Below are 16,740 nucleotides of genomic sequence, written 5' to 3' on the forward strand. Positions count from 1 at the left end.
TTTTGATACCTCACATTCATGTTTACTTGATTATTACAAGTTCATGCCACCCATGTCGGAATTAACGTAATTACGGGATTCCAACTTGAAAAACACACGTCATTGTAGAAATCTCAATTACACCGAGAGCTCTGACTTGTACCACATGACCTATGCTACAGATTAATTTTGCCGTTGATAATGTTGGCATATAAACAATTCTGAAGATGTGAACAGCTCCGTCACAAGTTGTCGTCTTGTAATTACGGTAATTTCATTTTCATGGCATGAACACAGCATTTTGGTGCATTGACTCCTTTCACCATGTTTCTTCAGGTTTCTTAATCATCTTTTTTTTTTTTTAGTGCAAAAATAACACTGTGATGAATGTCTTATTTAATTTAATTTGGTGATTTGCCTTTTTTACTGGAATGATTGATTTATGATTGGGGATATAAATGAGGAATACGAGTATGAAATATTAATCTTTAAAAAGGGACATTCTGTGCCAATTAACTGAAAGTGAATGACTTGCACTACCAGTTTAATGTCTGGACTTATTTGTTTTACATGGTTTTAAAAATCTTATACTTGTATCTTATACAGAATAAAAATTGTGGAAAAAAAATAGTTTGAATGACTCCTTCAGCACTGTTTAGAAAGGATGTACAACATAAAAAGATAAAAGAGACCTGACTTGTACAAGTGCAGTAGGTTGTGTTCGAAATCACCCCCTATATATCCTCATTCACTTGTCCCTACATTACTCCACTAATATAGTCCACTTGAAGGAGTGAATGAAAACGAGTGAGTGAATTCGGACACTGAGAGCACCGGAAGCGATGCCGCTTTTGCATAGTTTGTGCTTGCTTGCTGTCTAATAATCATTTATAGCTTAGCAAACTGGCAGCTCCAGTACCAATGAAACGATTTATCTTGAACTCTGTCATGGAAGGGGCGTAGAATTTAGTAGGGACGCTAGGGACGTGTCCCTACCAATATCCAGTGACACCGTAGCAATAATTTCGATCAAAACTTAATATATATTTATACATTGATGTCCCCGTCCTCACCAATTTCAAAATCAAACCTACGCCACTGGAAACTAGCATGTATAAACCTTATTAAACAACTTAATAATGAATTAAAAAGTATTTAAAAATACATGTATGATATTATGCTGTACCCACATTGGAGCAACGGGTTGGAAAATGGATGGATGATTTGATTCAGCTGCAGGCGCCATCTTCTGGTCAGACATTTTGTACAACTTACAGTGCATTATGGGTATTCTCTAGCCGTTGAGCGTACATCGGTTGTACACTCGTTATTGCATTGCATTGAATGAGTGCACTTGATAATGTCTACAATGGTTTTGGACACTACTACAAATGACTGTCCCATAAAATAGTGCCCCATTTAAGGGTATGTGGGGCGATTTCAGACACAGCCGTAGAGATTATGATGTTCTAGACCAGAGCTGTGTCCCAAGTGAGAGGCTGCATCCTTCGAAGGTCGGACTGAGCGTTGTTAAATGGGACGGATGGAGGACTGTTGTTGTTGCCTAGCAACTGCGACAGATGCTGTTGACCAGGGGTGCGTTTCCCGAAAGCATCGTTAGCCAACTATGGTCGCAAGTTGGTCGCAAATCCCATTGAACTCTATTGGTAACGACGGAAATTGCGATCATAGTTGGCTAACAATGCTTTCGGGAAACGCACCCCAGCGTGGCAGAAACGTTTGTAAGGGCGCCGCCATCTTTAGAATATTGTCTTTGAACTTCCGTTTTTGAGGTCGCTCTGTATATTTCTATGGCATTGCTGTCCAGGAGTAAGTAGCTTTTGAAGTGGATTAACTAAATATAAAGTTAACGAAAGTTTAAAACAGATGTCTTAACAGCAGAGCGGGAAGATTTTAAAACGAGCCGTTCATTCATAAATACGCAATATCGCTTTACATGTATAAATATGTTCAACATGGTCCATTTCTGTATATGAAAAGGAGTATAAAATATATATAATCAGATCTTAGTAAGATGTAAGGTAACATTTGAACCGTGAGGTTTTTTTTTTTCTTTTACATTTGAATCATTAGATATTCGAGTAAGCTGAAACCCAGTACTTACGTTTAAAAGTGTAATGCACAATTTCTCTCAAAATATCCTGTCAACACAGGCGCGCAATGATTTCTGGAATAGACAAGGCAGCGCAGGATCCATCTTTTGTATCATTCATTAATGTACATGAAACGAAGGACTCATTTGGAGGAGCCTTCGAATTGGGACAGCCTTCGTCGCGCTGCGGTAACGCAACAGGCCTTCGAAGGATGCAGCCTCTGCATTGGGATGCAGCACAGGGGTGTAGACAATTTCCCTGTTCTAGACAATTAACAAAAAGTAGGTCATTTTACCTGAATTCAACCTAAGAATGATGAGATCATGCATGAATGATGAAGATTCTGAATAAACTTGTGAGCATTTTATCATGTCACTAGCACATGCTGACTTGACTTCACCTCTGTGTGAAATAACAGCATGTCATTATACACTTACTTTAAATGTTTTGGCATTAGACAACATGTTTGCACTTATTTAACCATGTTTTAAATTTGATTAAAAAAAACTTGGTTAATTTGGTTTTGTCTACTGGCATGATGAGAGTGTATTATTTTTCTGGCTATTATTTTTCTGTTGTAAATGTTCCGTTGTACAGAGCCCCTACGGGGACATGGTGGTGGGGAAAAAATATAGAGGAAAAATAATAAGGCAATGCTTCTACCGAAAAACGTTGCGTTTGCTCGCAAAGAGCTCAAAAGGTTTTGCAAGCGAATGGCAAGTTTGCGGGGAATGCAAAACATTTGCAAGAGAACGCAAAAGCATTGACTTATTATTTTTCCTCCATCTCATTTTTCCCCCCACCACCATGTCCCTTTAGGGGCTCTGTATGGCAATATATATAACAGAATGATTGATATTAAAAGGACCAATCTTGCCAAAGCTGTTTTTTAAACATTGTGCAAGTAGATCTTTCTTTTTTTGTAAAAGGAAAGACGTTAGTGAGTAAGGGCTAGAGAAAACATTATGGTGTGCATCTAGAGACAATACAATGGCACTGGCATATTTTAAGATATGTTTCAGTTAAAACTGCCCAAACATGCATTTTAGTCTGCAGGACTTGTCTGTGAAACCCATGTGAAACCGGGCATAAGTTTCTAAATTTACTTTCCTAATGCAGTCCCTCGCAAAGCATGCTGGGAACCACTGCACAGTTAGTTATGTCAACACAAATGATTAATGTAGATGTAACACAAATAGATTAAGTAAAGTTTAGCTTTAAATATATTAGGTGGATGGAACAGAATTTAAGTTGTGACAAAATATAAAAAAATTGTGTTACTTTAGCACATTTTAATTAATTAAACTGAACAAGAGGAGGAACAACTTTTTTTTTTTGGAGTGTGGTTTCTGGCTATGAATTGTATTTGACTATTTGACTATAATATTTAATGAAATTTTTGGCATGTTTATTCAGAAACAGCAAAACATTGATATGTACATGCAATAGCTTGCAAACAAATAAAATGAAACTAAATAATGACTGACATACAGTCAAAAGATTGATTTACCAGCGTTTATAATAGTAATCCTAAATTATAATAAATGAAAGAAAAACATTCAAGATATTTCTGACTTCTCTGGAAGTACTACCAAACACACTAACTCTACTAAAAGACTGTTAGATTTCAAGTCACTTAAATATAATTGCACATTTTATAAGTTTATTTTCTTCATGAACGCGTGGGTTTTATACAAAATACAAAAAAATACAAAACAAATATTTTGAGCACTCTTTTGTGCACAGGTTGTTTCATATTTAAATCTCGTAATTAATTCTTGTAATTAACAATTAATTGTCCTGTTAATGCAATTACAGCTACATTTTAGACTGTCAATATTTAGTTGTCAATATTGTCGTATGAACATGTTTTTATACAAAAAACTGTATTTTTTTTACAGTCTATGGTTTCACTGTTAAAATGCAAAAACTGTTAAACATTTTGTCATGTAGCCTAATGCATTTCTAGTGTAAGATGTACAAATATCTCAACAGCAATAATAAACAGTGTTTAGGACAAGGTTTCATAAAATAAATTGCGTTGATATTTCGTGCCATCCAAAAAGTTTTGGCCACTGTTTGATCTTACCAAGTCTCCAGCGGTGCTACTGAGTCTCCATAGCAACCAAACGACAAACATGGCCAACCACAGCGAGAGCCGCTCCAAACGAGTCTTTTTCAACAACATCGATTCATACTCATCCAAATATATCGCGCAGGTAAACGAGTAATTAGGTACATAAATTACATGAATATAATAAGCGCTGTGGCTTAATGTTGCTTTGTTTAGTTCTTGTCGTCGTGTGTCGTCGGAGAGTCTCTCGCTGCTGATGAAGAGGAGGAAGACAAACAAGAACAGGCTTCAGAAGGCGCACGATTTCAGATAGTTGGAACAGTTGCGAATAAAGGTGCAAAAAAACAACGTTTTGCATTGGAGGAATATTGGGTTAGTTAAGTTTATCATTTATCATTTATTTTGTGGTATTGTGGGTATATGGCATTTAAGACCGGATTTATTAATTAATAATAAAAAAAGATTTACGCACACAATAAACTTCAATGAACAGCACATTTTAAATTTCTGAATTAAAATTCATTTAGATATTTTTTTCGGAATCAAAAAGTAAAAACATTTGTTGTTGATACTGTATACAATGGTGCTTATTGAAAAAAAAATTAATAGAATGGAATTCTTAAAATAATTAAATTCTTTAGTTTTTATTATTTCTTAGAAAATAAGAAATAAACAGTGAAGCAGTAATATATATATATATATATATATATATATATATATATATATATATATATATATTAATTTCTGCCCACCAAATTAAAGTCATGTGGTGCAAACAACATGCAGAAAAAGGTGTCTCAATCAGCTTTCTAGTTCAGTAGTCATGGCACTGATCAGGGAATCTGCCATTTTAAGGGCTGTCTCAATCACAAATTCCAGTGCACTGAAACTTTGCTCCCTAAAAAGTCCCACAATGCACCGTGAAAACCATCGATGCTCACCATGTTACTTAAATTCTGAAGCACAAATATATTGCACAAGCCAGCTCAATACACAACATGACACAACAAGACAGATGTATTGAAAAAAATGTTATATTTCACAAAGATTGATAGACAGGTAGTGAAAAATCTAGCTAGGGAAATCTAGGGAAATGTAACAATCACATGATTTATCTTAATGTACTTTAAATTAAATAGCATAACAAAAAAGTAAAAAAGCATCAGTTCTGCTGTTATTCATAAATATCAGTACTAGTGATGCTGGCTGTACAACACAGATGTTGTCATGTCACCAGAAATGTGTCCCAATGTGTAGTGAGCGAGAGACCTAATTGTTATGTTTTAAGCAGGGATGAGAATCCAGGTGCAGAAACAATTCAAAGAACACGAATCAAGATTAATCCAAAACAAAGACAGGAACATAATCCAAACAGGGGAAACAGAGACATAATCTAGACAGAAGAAACCAGGAACACAAAAACTTACAAAGAGAGACATGCAAGAACAACAAGCGATAAAAGATAATTGAAACACAGGGTTATAAATACACAAGGGCTAATGATTAACAGGTGTAGATAAGTTCCTATGGAAACTAATGAGGGAAACTACGGAGACAATCGAGGCAACATGGCAAACCGGAACTAAACACGGGAAGATAACTTAGGGACAATGGGCTCCTTAAAGGAGCAGCTTCCAGATGCTACAAAAACATAACAATATGTTGCTTTTACACTGGGCTCGTTTGCTGCGGTCCGAGCCCGAGCGCGTTTGTTCCTGGCGCCCCCTGCAGCGTTGGTCTGGTTTCACACTCAACTTGATTCTATCGAACTCTGGTGCGTTTGCGTGCATATTACGTCATCGCAAACGTGCACGGCGCATGATAGAATACAGAACGCGGGTCAATATTGTGTTTTTTTTTATTAATTCGCTGCTATTATGCGCAGTTGAGTGAACAATACAGGTTTACTGTGCGTGTGTCACATAAGGTGGCCGTCTGCTGCTTGCAAACGGACTCTTTTGAGGAGACAGTGGATTTCCAAATTTGGTGCCCTGATTCCACGCGCAATGCACGAATACACTGCAGGCTCACTCTCGCTCGTATCCAAGGTAAATCATCAACACTATCATCCCTTACAAGTGTTTTATTTACCTGAATACTTCACAATAAGCTAAAACACATGCGCAAGTTACTTTACTTCCTGAACAAGTGCGCACCCGAGTCCGTGCTGCTTTCACATTCACGCGAACCGCGGCACGGTTCGGGAGCAACCGAACTCAGACCATCTCCTCCAGGTAGTCTCGGGTTCGGTACCCCAGTGCGCACCCGGGTCCCATGACAGCGTTCACATTAGCGATTTTTCATGCGAACCATGCCCTGTTCCGAACTAAACTGCCAGTGTGAAAGCCCCCTAAGTCCTTGAGGGGGGTGGAGTGGAGGCTGATCAAGGGACAGGACCGCCAGACTATGATGTGCTGGGACCTCCGAACTTGGATGCGCTGGGACCACCGGGATGCCGGCCCCTTGCACTGACATCAGTGATGGGTCCGCCTCACTGGACGCCAGTCTTGAACACCTTGGAACAGCCTTTGTTGCTTTGGGTTTGGCGGCCATGACGGCTGGGGACTCTGGCGTGGCACAGTAAATGCAGAGCCACTCAGTGGCAGTGCCAGATCGATATAAAATTCCAGAGTCCAATTCCAGAGTCTGTGCAGTGGCATGACTGAACTGAGCAACTCAGATAGCATGAATATAATCCAAACAGGGGAAACCAGGAACGCAACAGCTTACAAAGAGGGACATGCAAGAACAACGACTGAAAAAAGACAACTCAAACAGCGGTACAAATACACAGGAAACACAAGGGCTAATGATGAACAATTGTAGATGATAAGTAACTATGGAAACTAATGAGGGTAACTACGAAGACAAGCAAGGTAAACAGGAACTAAACACATGAAGAGAACATAGGGACAGTGGGCACAGAAAATAACTTCAAAATAAGAGTTCATATGACAACATCGATGAATACAGACCCAGGGCACGTTACACTTATAGTGCCCAAATTCATGTACACGATATACTGATTCACGAGCTAGAGAACTGATTGAGACGAACCCAAAGAAAACAAAACAAGAAATTATATCATAGATATATATAATATAGGTCAATAAATGTCATAAAATATCAGATAATGACCTTTTATGAGCAGGCAACACTTTTGTCCTTGACCCTTGTAACAAGTCTCAGTTGCGTCTTAAAACTTTGCAAGCTGGGAACCTAGAGCAATTTTGAGCATCTTGTTTCATCATATTTCAGTCTGTGAGTCGAGAGGAGCTCCTGCAGTATCTGATGCAGTGTGATGTTATTGTGTATAATATCACTGAACACACTGATCTCATTGATGAGGCAACATGGGCCATTTCAGGTAACAATTCCTCAGATTTCCAGATTTATCTAGGCTGCATCTCAAAACATGGTGAGGCACGTTCAGATGACCAAAAGTCTCATTATGCAGCTCACTAGGTTTTAGGATACAGCCTTAACACCATTTCATTTATTTTCTGTTTATTTCTTTATTCATACCAATCTATAAAACTGTATATTAAATCTGTGTTTTCTGTAGCCCTGCACTCTGAAATTGAACATTTTGGGTCTTCAAAAATATTTATCCTGCTGTCAACAATCATGACATGGGCAATGACCAAACCAGCTGATCCTGTGAGTGTTGCTTTTAAATATTTATATCATACAGTGAGGTCCAAATTTGTATTGAAACTTCTTTCCACCATGGAATAAAAAATAAAGAAGGTAATTGTAACTTTTTATCACACAGTTATGACATTTTTTAATTGCAGTTGCGAGTTACAAAGTCTGAATCGCAGTTAATACTTTTTTCTCAGAATTATGAGACAAACTCACAATCGCGAGTTATGAAGTCAGAATAGTGTTAGTTTATACATCGCAATTGCAAGTTTAAGTCTCACAACTCTGACTTCATCAGAAAAGTCAGAATTGTAAATTACAAAGATTTGTAAGTTTATATCTCTCTCTGTCATGTGCGGATAAGGAGGAGAAGGCAAAAGCAGGTTAAGTCTCGTTTATTAATAAATAAACCAAGAGGGTCAGGTCCATACAACATACGACACACAGGGGCGGACAAGTGACGCAGGGACCTCGATGGAAACCGGGCTGGTGGTGGTTAATAGAAGATATGGTGAGTCCTGATCCAGTGAATGAAGACGATAAAGCGGAGACGAAGACACGAAGACAATCCAAAACAGGCACTGAGACCACGAGCGAAAGCAAGACAGGAACAGGAATAAAACACCAGGAACACCACAACGATCTGACAACGACAAGATGAAAACTGAGTATATATAGGCACCACTGATCAGATGCAGCTGGCGCCGTAGACGAGATGCAGCTGACGCCACTGATCAGCGGTAGTGATCTGTGGCCACGCCCACACACACAATAACAATGACACGAGACAAGAAGGACACAGTGAATTCATGAACCGTGACACTACCCTCCCTCCTAGGAAAGCCTCCTGGCGTTCCAGACGACCTTACCTGTCTTACCAGAGCTAATTTATTAGAAACAGAGCGGAGTGGAATGTTCTTAGTTGAAAGCCACACTTTTAGACCAACGACGTATACGGGAGGCTTCGACCGGTGGCGATCGGCTTTAGCCTTGGTGCGCGCCCTCACTTGGAGCAGAGTCTCTCGGGCTCTGGTCCATGTGCGGTGGCACCTCTGGACGAAGGCGTGAGCGGAGGGGACCGCGACTTTGGATTCCAGACTAGGAAAAATAGGTGGCTGGTAACCTAAGCTACACTCAAATGGAGATAGGCCCGTGGATGACACTGGCAACGAGTTATGAGCTTACTCAACCATTGAGAACTGCTGACTCCAGGAGGAAGGATTCTTGGATACCAAACATCGCAACACTCTTTCCAGATCCTGGTTGGCTCTCTCGGTTTGGCCATTGCCCTGGGAATGAAACCCAGAGGACAGACTGACAGTCGCTCCCAGTAATTTACAAAATTCTCGCCAAAATTTGGACACAAATTGGGGACCCCTGTCGGAAACCACGTCTATCAGGAGGGGGAGGCCATGTAAGCGAAAAACGTGGTCTACCACCTTCACCGCTGTCTCCTTGGCAGAAGGTAATTTGGGCAAGGGAATGAAATGAGCCGCCTTCGAGAACCGGGAACCTCACAAAGTTTGACCACTATGGTCAAAACGACCGTCTTGCCCTGGGAGGGCGGGGATAAAATCTAGCGCAATGTGGGACCAGGGTCTCGAAGGGACAGACAGTGGTTGGAGTAACCCATCTGGGGGGTCGATTGGAGGTCTTACCAGTCACAAACCAAGCAAGCCAAGACAAAACTGCGAATGTCGCGAGCCATTAATGTCCACCAGAATCTTTGCTTAACCAATAAACTGGTCCGACTAACCCCTGAATGACAAGCCACGTTAGAACAATGCCCCCATCGAATGACGTCAGACCGTAACCCCTCCGGTACAAATAATCGACTCGGTGGGCCACCGGGCGGAGGCGTTACCCCTTCTAAGGCCGTCTTGACATTCGACTCGATCTCCCATGTGAGTGTGGAGAGAAATAGGGTCTCTGGTAAAATGCACTCCGGAGTAGACGGGCGTTCGGAATGGTAAAAAATATGTGATAAAGAGTCGGGTTTGATGTTCTTGGAACCCGGGCGGTACTATCGAGTAAAATCAAAACGACCGAAAAAAAGAGCCCACCGAGCCTGCCTGGAGTTGAGTCTTTTGGCAGTTCTGATATATTCTAAGTTCTCGTGATCAGTCCAGACGATAAAAGGTTCCCCCGACCCTTCTAACCAATGACGCCATTCCTCTAACGCTAACTTGACCGCCAACAACTCTCAGTTACCAATTTCATAGTTACGTTCGGCAGGAGATAGACGATGGGAAAAAACCGTGCATGGATGCATCTTGTCGTCTATGGAAGAGCGTTGGGAAAGAACTGCGCCTACCCCCACCTCTGATGCGTCGACCTCCACCACGAACTGACGTGAGGCACCAGGGGCTATCAAGATGGGAGCCGAAACGAAGCGACTTTTCAGTTTTGCGAATACAGCCTCAGCTGTATCGGACCACCTGAACGTAGTTCTGGGGGAGGTCAAGGCAGTCAGAGGAGCGGCTAGTTGGCTGAAATTGCGAATGAAACACCTATAGAAATTGGCAAAACCCAGAAACCTCTGTAGGGCCTTATGGGAATCTGGACTTGGCCAATCTACCACAGCCTTAACCTTATCAGGATCCATACGCACTCCCTCAGACGAGACGATGTATCCTAGAAACTCGCAGTTCTCACTTATTTTTCCCGAAACTGTGACATAACTCACAAAGTCCAAATTGTGAGCTGACAATTGCAAGTTTCTATTTCACAATTTGCGAAGTAAAAACTTCCAATTGCGAGAAAAAAAAGTCAGAATTGTCACTTTATATCTCGTAGTTCAGACTTTTTTTCTGACTCTGACTTCTGAATTGTGAGCTGACAATTGTGATTTTATGTCAGAATTGGGGGTTATAAAAGAATTGTGAGTTTATGTCTCGCAATTAAAACTTTTTTTTTTTTCAAAATGATGAGACATAAACTCACAATTTTGAATTATAAAGACAGAATTGTGAGATATAAACTTGCAATTCTGAGAAAAAAAGTAATAATTGTGCGATGTAAACACAATTGTGAGGAAAAAGCCAGAATTCCAGTCACAATTATTATTATTTTTAATCTGTGGCAGAAACCTTCCATAAATTTGACTCCATTTTGAAAATCCTTGTTTTTACCTTCTTCTTTTTTTTTGACAATTGTAAAAAAATTTTTTTTTACAAATTACACATTTCACTTTGTTTTTCATTATGCTTATATTATCAGTTAGAATGTGCTGTACCAGTGACCATGAACAGACCAGACATCATTACTTTTGCTACTTTTTATCTTAAGGATGATCCTGACATTCCCTTGACTGAAGACGACTACAAAAGACGAAGACCACATCCAAACTTTAAAGAACACACAAGCACAGAGAAACATGTGCTTAAACTGGGGAAGACTGTAATTGATCCATCCAGAATCCGGCCTAATACATTTCAAATCATTTATGATATGAAACAATCTTAATACCATAACATATGAAACAAACTTCCTGTAATTTTCTTTCAGAAAAAGTCAAAGCTGTCTACTTATGTTGTAACATCAGGGCTGCAGTATGGAATGGGCGAGAACATGTTTCACTTCTTCTTTAAAGTACTGAAATGACAAAAGTATAAGAGCAACATTATTTTTCAATATGAATTCATAATCACATTTTGTTGCCTAACTTGTTCACTTTCTCCCAGACAGCTTGGCTCGGAGAGCTTAGCAGCGTTCCTGTTTTTGGCCCTGGGACAAACATCATTCCTGCCATTCACATCCACGACCTTGCAAGGTTTGAGAAACTGCAGTTCTGTCGTTTTCCCGGGATGTTGATTTGTGTTTTGTGTAACTTTTCAATTTGATTCTCATCTGTTATTTTTGTGATCATTTGTCATTTCAGAGTGGTGCACAACATCATCGATCACAAACCAAAAACACACTACTTCCTCGCTGTGGATGATTCCAAGAACACTTTTGAAGACATTGTGAAAGTATTCAATCATCGCACACTTTGCTATAATATGATGTACTGAATGTAATGCTCACACTTTAGTTTTGCAATAAAGTGCTGCAGGTATGATAATAATGATGTCAGAACCCGGAAGACTAATTCGCCACTTGTTCCTTTGAGATTTTCCTATGGGATTTTATTATAGGGGTTTTAGATTCATTTGTAAAATAAAGCCTGTGGTAAACAGAACTTGACTGTACTTTGATGTTTTGTTCTACAACGTAAATTACACACACCCATAGCAAAAACACAAATTTTGAAGCATTTTTTTAAATGTATGTTTTTAATAAGTAACTAGGCAAGACAGGTTGAGGGTTGAGTATGTGCAGTGTACGTCGAATAACAAAACGTCAAAGTATCGTCAAGTTATGTTTACCACAGAGGGTTTATTTTTACACATAAATTTAAAATCCCATCAAATCCCATAGGAGAATCTCGGGAATCAGCAGGGAATTAGTCTTCCAGGTTCTGATGTCATCCCTACAACATTCTATGAGAAAACTCCACTTGAAATCATTAGTAAACACGCCGCTGTCTATTTCCTCAGGCCATTGCCTCTGCCCTGGGTTCTGGACAAATAGAAAAAGTCCCAAAGGAGGATGCCTGTGGCACAAAGGCAATTACGGTAAGCTGTTTTTGCTGAACACACATTTTTGCCATGTCATAAAATAATATGTGAAGGTAATATACTATATCATTGTTGTGTATTTTAACAGGAAACCGACCTGCTTTACCTCAGTGTCAACCTTCAGACTGAGTCTGTTTTCTTAAAGGACAAATTAAACCTCCGCTGGGATTATGACTCTGGGATAGTTGATAACATATTTCGTGTGGTGGAGGAATACAAACAGACACGGCAACTGTTGGTAAGCTTTGATAACACTTGCTGATAGAGGCATGTCTAGTGTAAGAATAAGAATTTATATCAGAAATGAAAGAAATTGGGAATCATTTTTTTGCCGCTTTTTAATATTTTGAAGACATTCCTAAACAATATAGCTTTAGAAAATGTGTTTACATGCTCCTATTTTGCTTTTCATTTCCTTCAGCCAATACAAATCTGTCTTCTTGGGCCCCCTGCTGTTGGCAAAAGCTCAGTTGCTGCAAAGTTGTGCAGATATTACAAACTTCATCATATTAATGTCAATGAAGCCATCGATGAGAAAGTCAGACAACTGGTGAGTGAGAACATAACAGCTTCTTTTTTAATTGGTATTTTAACAATGTCTACAGTAATTAAGAACAATTGTCGTGAGATCCATCTTTTCACACTGAGAGCGATTGAGGGACTCAATCTTTTTGAAAAGCCAAAAAATTTGCATATTTCATCCGACCAATAAAAGAAGTGTTTTTAATACAAAAAAAGTCAACCTTCAAATAATTATGTTCAGTTATGCACTCAATAGTCAATACTTGGTCGGGAATTCTTTTGCAGAAATTACTGTTTCAATGCGGCGTGGCATGGAGGCAATCAGCCTGTGGCACTGCTGAGGTGTTATGGAGGCCCAGGATGCTTCGATAGCGGCCTTAAGCTCATCCAGAGTGTTGGGTCTTGCGTCTCTCAACTTTCTCTTCACAATATCCCACAGATTCTCTATGGGGTTCAGGTCAGGAGAGCTGGCAGGCCAATTGAGCACAGTAATACCATGGTCAGTAAACCATTTACCAGTGGTTTTGGCACTGTGAGCAGGTTCCAGGTCGTGCTGAAAAATGAAATCTTCATCTCCATAAAGCTTTTCAGCAGATGGAAGCATGAAGTGCTCCAAAATATCCTGATAGGTAGCTGCATTGGCCCTGCCCTTGATAAAACACAGTGCACCAACACCAGCAGCTGACATGGCACCCCAGACCATCACTGACTGTGGGTACTTGACACTGGACATCAGGCATTTTGGCATTTCCTTCTCCCCAGTCTTCCTCCAGACTCTGGCACCTTGATTTCCGAATGACATGCAAAACTGAGCAACAGTCCAGTGCTGCTTCTCTGTAGCCCAGGTCAGGCACTTCTGCCGCTGTTTCTGGTTCAAAAGTGGCTTGACCTGGGGAATGCGGCACCTGTAGCCCATTTCCTGCACACGCCTGGGCACGGTGGCTCTGGATGTTTCTACTCCAGACTCAGTCCACTGCTTCCGCAGGTCCCCCAAGGTCTGGAATCGGTCCTTCTCCACAATCTTCCTCAGGGTCCGGTCACCTCTTCTTGTTGTGCAGCGTTTTTTGCCACACTTTTTCCTTCCCACAGACTTCCCACTGAGGTGCCTTGATACCGCACTCTGGGAACAGCCTATTTGTTCAGAAATTTCTTTCTGTCTTACCCTCTTGCTTGAGGGTGTCAATGATGGCCTTCTGGACAGCAGTCAGGTCGGCAGTCTTACCCATGATTGCGGTTTTGAGTAATGAAACAGGCTGGGAGTTTTTAAAAGCCTCAGGAATCTTTTGCAGGTGTTTAGAGTTAATTAGTTGATTCAGATGATTAGGTTAATAGCTCGTTTAGAGACCCTTTTCATCATATGCTAATTTTTTGAGACAGGAATTTGGGGTTTTCATGAGCTGTATGCCAAAATCATCAGTATTAAAACAATAAAAGACCTGAAATATTTCAGTTGCTGTGCAATGAATCTAAAATATATGAAAGTTTAATTTTTATCATTACATTATGGAAAATAATGAACTTTATCACAACATGCTAATTTTTTTAGAAGGACCTGTATATATATCATTGTTCCCCTCAAAAATTTTAGGCAGCACAACTGTTTTCAATTGATAATGACTGATTTCTGATAATAATAAGAAATATTCCTTGAGCACCAACTATTAGAATGATATTAGGACTTATAAAACGGTTAGTTCCAATCCTTGATTCTGATTGGTCAATAGCTGTGCTTTATTCACGATAAAACACGGCTATGACCGCTTCACCCAACGGTTCTATGTATCACTACACAACACCCCTAGCAACCACTCTTAGCAACTTAAACAGATGTTTCATCTCATTGATATTGTTCATTTAAAGCTAGAGCAGAGCATTGTGAGAGATCGAGTAAGCGAGTGTACCTGCATTTACAGTAGACGTAGCATTTTCCTTCAGGTCAGTCCTATATTCATAATAAAAAAATGCGTTTGAATGTCCGCTGCATATTTTGTCCTTTTAACAGTCATGGGGTTTTCCGTGCATAACGTTAGTCATCTGTCAGTTGCGTCTGTCTTCTCCGTGATCACAAGTTCGAGTCCTTTCAAAAGCCTTCTCTACAGACTCACTCACTCACTCACTCATAAAGACAGTCTTTGCCGCCATCTATTGGCGAAATAATATATGTAACTTCTGTTGCTGTTCACGTTCCGGTGTTACACCAGAATCTGTGACCGTCATAGTCTGTGACCGTATATGGGCGCGGTTGTCACTGTGCTGCGTGATCTACGCAAACAGCGTAACTTCTGACTATAAGCCAAAGGTAAGGTATTTACGAAACGTTTGTTTAGAAATGATGGTTATTTACACAATAAATGATTATTTGCTTGCCCAGATTGAGCTCAATGTGTTTTTCTTTTTTCAGAGTAGCCGACTACGTGTGTTTCCGTGTTCATTAATGTTTATGTTCTCACGCGAGAAGAGAACGTGCACGTTTAGGAAAAGTTTTTTTCTCAGTGTGTTTTGCTATTCAGAATAATATGTTATATTGGATATTATTTATTAGGATATATATTTAATTTGTGGAACCAGTAGTCAATGAAAGACATGTATGGCACAAAAAGATTATTTTTGTGTAAATTATTATATTAATGCACAGAATAATAATACAAAAAATCACTCAAAATTGCTGTAACAAGTTGTAAAGGTCACCGAATTGTATGTCGCAGACATACAGTAGGGTCACCAAATATGATAAGGTTATTTTAATTGTCACCGCATTCTGTTACCCTCCTCTATTTCACTCATAATGAATGTGACACACTCCAAATTCACTCTGATGATGTGTGAACTCTCCAGCTTCTTACAGTAGAAATCATTTTGGGCTGACATGAACAGAAGCAGACATACAGTAGGGTCACCAAATATGATAAGGCTATTTTAATGGTCACCGAATTCTGTTACCCTCCTCTATTTCACTCATAATGAATGTGACACACTCCAAATTCACTCTGATGATGTGTGAACTCTTCAGCTTCTTACAGTAGAAATCATTTTGGGCTGACATGAACAGAAGCAGACATACAGTAGGGTCACCAAATATGATAAGGCTATTTTAATGGTCACCGCATTCTGTTACCGTCCTCTATTTCACTCATAATGAATGTGACACACTCCAAATTCACTCTGATGATGTGTGAACTCTTCAGCTTCTTACAGTAGAAATCATTTTGGGCTGACATGAACAGAAGCAGACATACAGTAGGGTCACCAAATATGATAAGGCTATTTTAATGGTCACCGCATTCTGTTACCGTCCTCTATTTCACTCATAATGAATGTGACACACTCCAAATTCACTCTGATGATGTGTGAACTCTTCAGCTTCTTACAGTAGAAATCATTTTGGGCTGACATGAACAGAAGCAGACATACAGTAGGGTCACCAAATATGATAAGGCTATTTTAATGGTCACCGAATTCTGTTACCCTCCTCTATTTCACTCATAATGAATGTGACACACTCCAAATTCACTCTGATGATGTGTGAACTCTCCAGCTTCTTACAGTAGAAATCATTTTGGGCTGACATGAACAGAAGCAGACATACAGTAGGGTCACCAAATATGATAAGGCTATTTTAATTGTCACCGCATTGTGTTACCCTCCTCTATTTCACTCATAATGAATGTGACACACTCCAAATTCACTCTGATGATGTGTGAACTCTCCAGCTTCTTACAGTAGAAATCATTTTGGGCTGACATGAACAGAAGCAGACATACAGTAGGGTCACCAAATATGATAAGGC

The 16,740-nt window shown here is 39.7% G+C and overlaps 1 protein-coding gene across 1 annotated transcript in view; it reads left to right on the forward strand.

Moving 5' to 3' along the window:
* The first annotated feature begins 1,406 nt into the window (after positions 1 to 1,406).
* Positions 1,407 to 16,740, forward strand: part of ak7a (adenylate kinase 7a) — a 33,337-nt gene continuing 18,003 nt past the window's right edge. The window contains exons 1-12 of the mRNA XM_056262895.1: positions 1,407 to 1,470; positions 4,194 to 4,312; positions 4,384 to 4,539; positions 7,426 to 7,534; positions 7,733 to 7,827; positions 11,101 to 11,211; positions 11,320 to 11,403; positions 11,496 to 11,584; positions 11,693 to 11,783; positions 12,351 to 12,428; positions 12,520 to 12,669; positions 12,853 to 12,981. Coding sequence (XP_056118870.1) covers positions 1,407 to 1,470; positions 4,194 to 4,312; positions 4,384 to 4,539; positions 7,426 to 7,534; positions 7,733 to 7,827; positions 11,101 to 11,211; positions 11,320 to 11,403; positions 11,496 to 11,584; positions 11,693 to 11,783; positions 12,351 to 12,428; positions 12,520 to 12,669; positions 12,853 to 12,981 — 1,275 coding nt within the window. The remainder of the gene's footprint in view (positions 1,471 to 4,193; positions 4,313 to 4,383; positions 4,540 to 7,425; positions 7,535 to 7,732; positions 7,828 to 11,100; positions 11,212 to 11,319; positions 11,404 to 11,495; positions 11,585 to 11,692; positions 11,784 to 12,350; positions 12,429 to 12,519; positions 12,670 to 12,852; positions 12,982 to 16,740) is intronic.

Source organism: Rhinichthys klamathensis, unplaced genomic scaffold (genome assembly GCF_029890125.1).
Source record: "Rhinichthys klamathensis goyatoka isolate OS25496 unplaced genomic scaffold, OSU_Roscu_1.1 h1tg000196l_1, whole genome shotgun sequence".
In the NCBI taxonomy this organism is placed as follows: domain Eukaryota; kingdom Metazoa; phylum Chordata; class Actinopteri; order Cypriniformes; family Leuciscidae; genus Rhinichthys; species Rhinichthys klamathensis.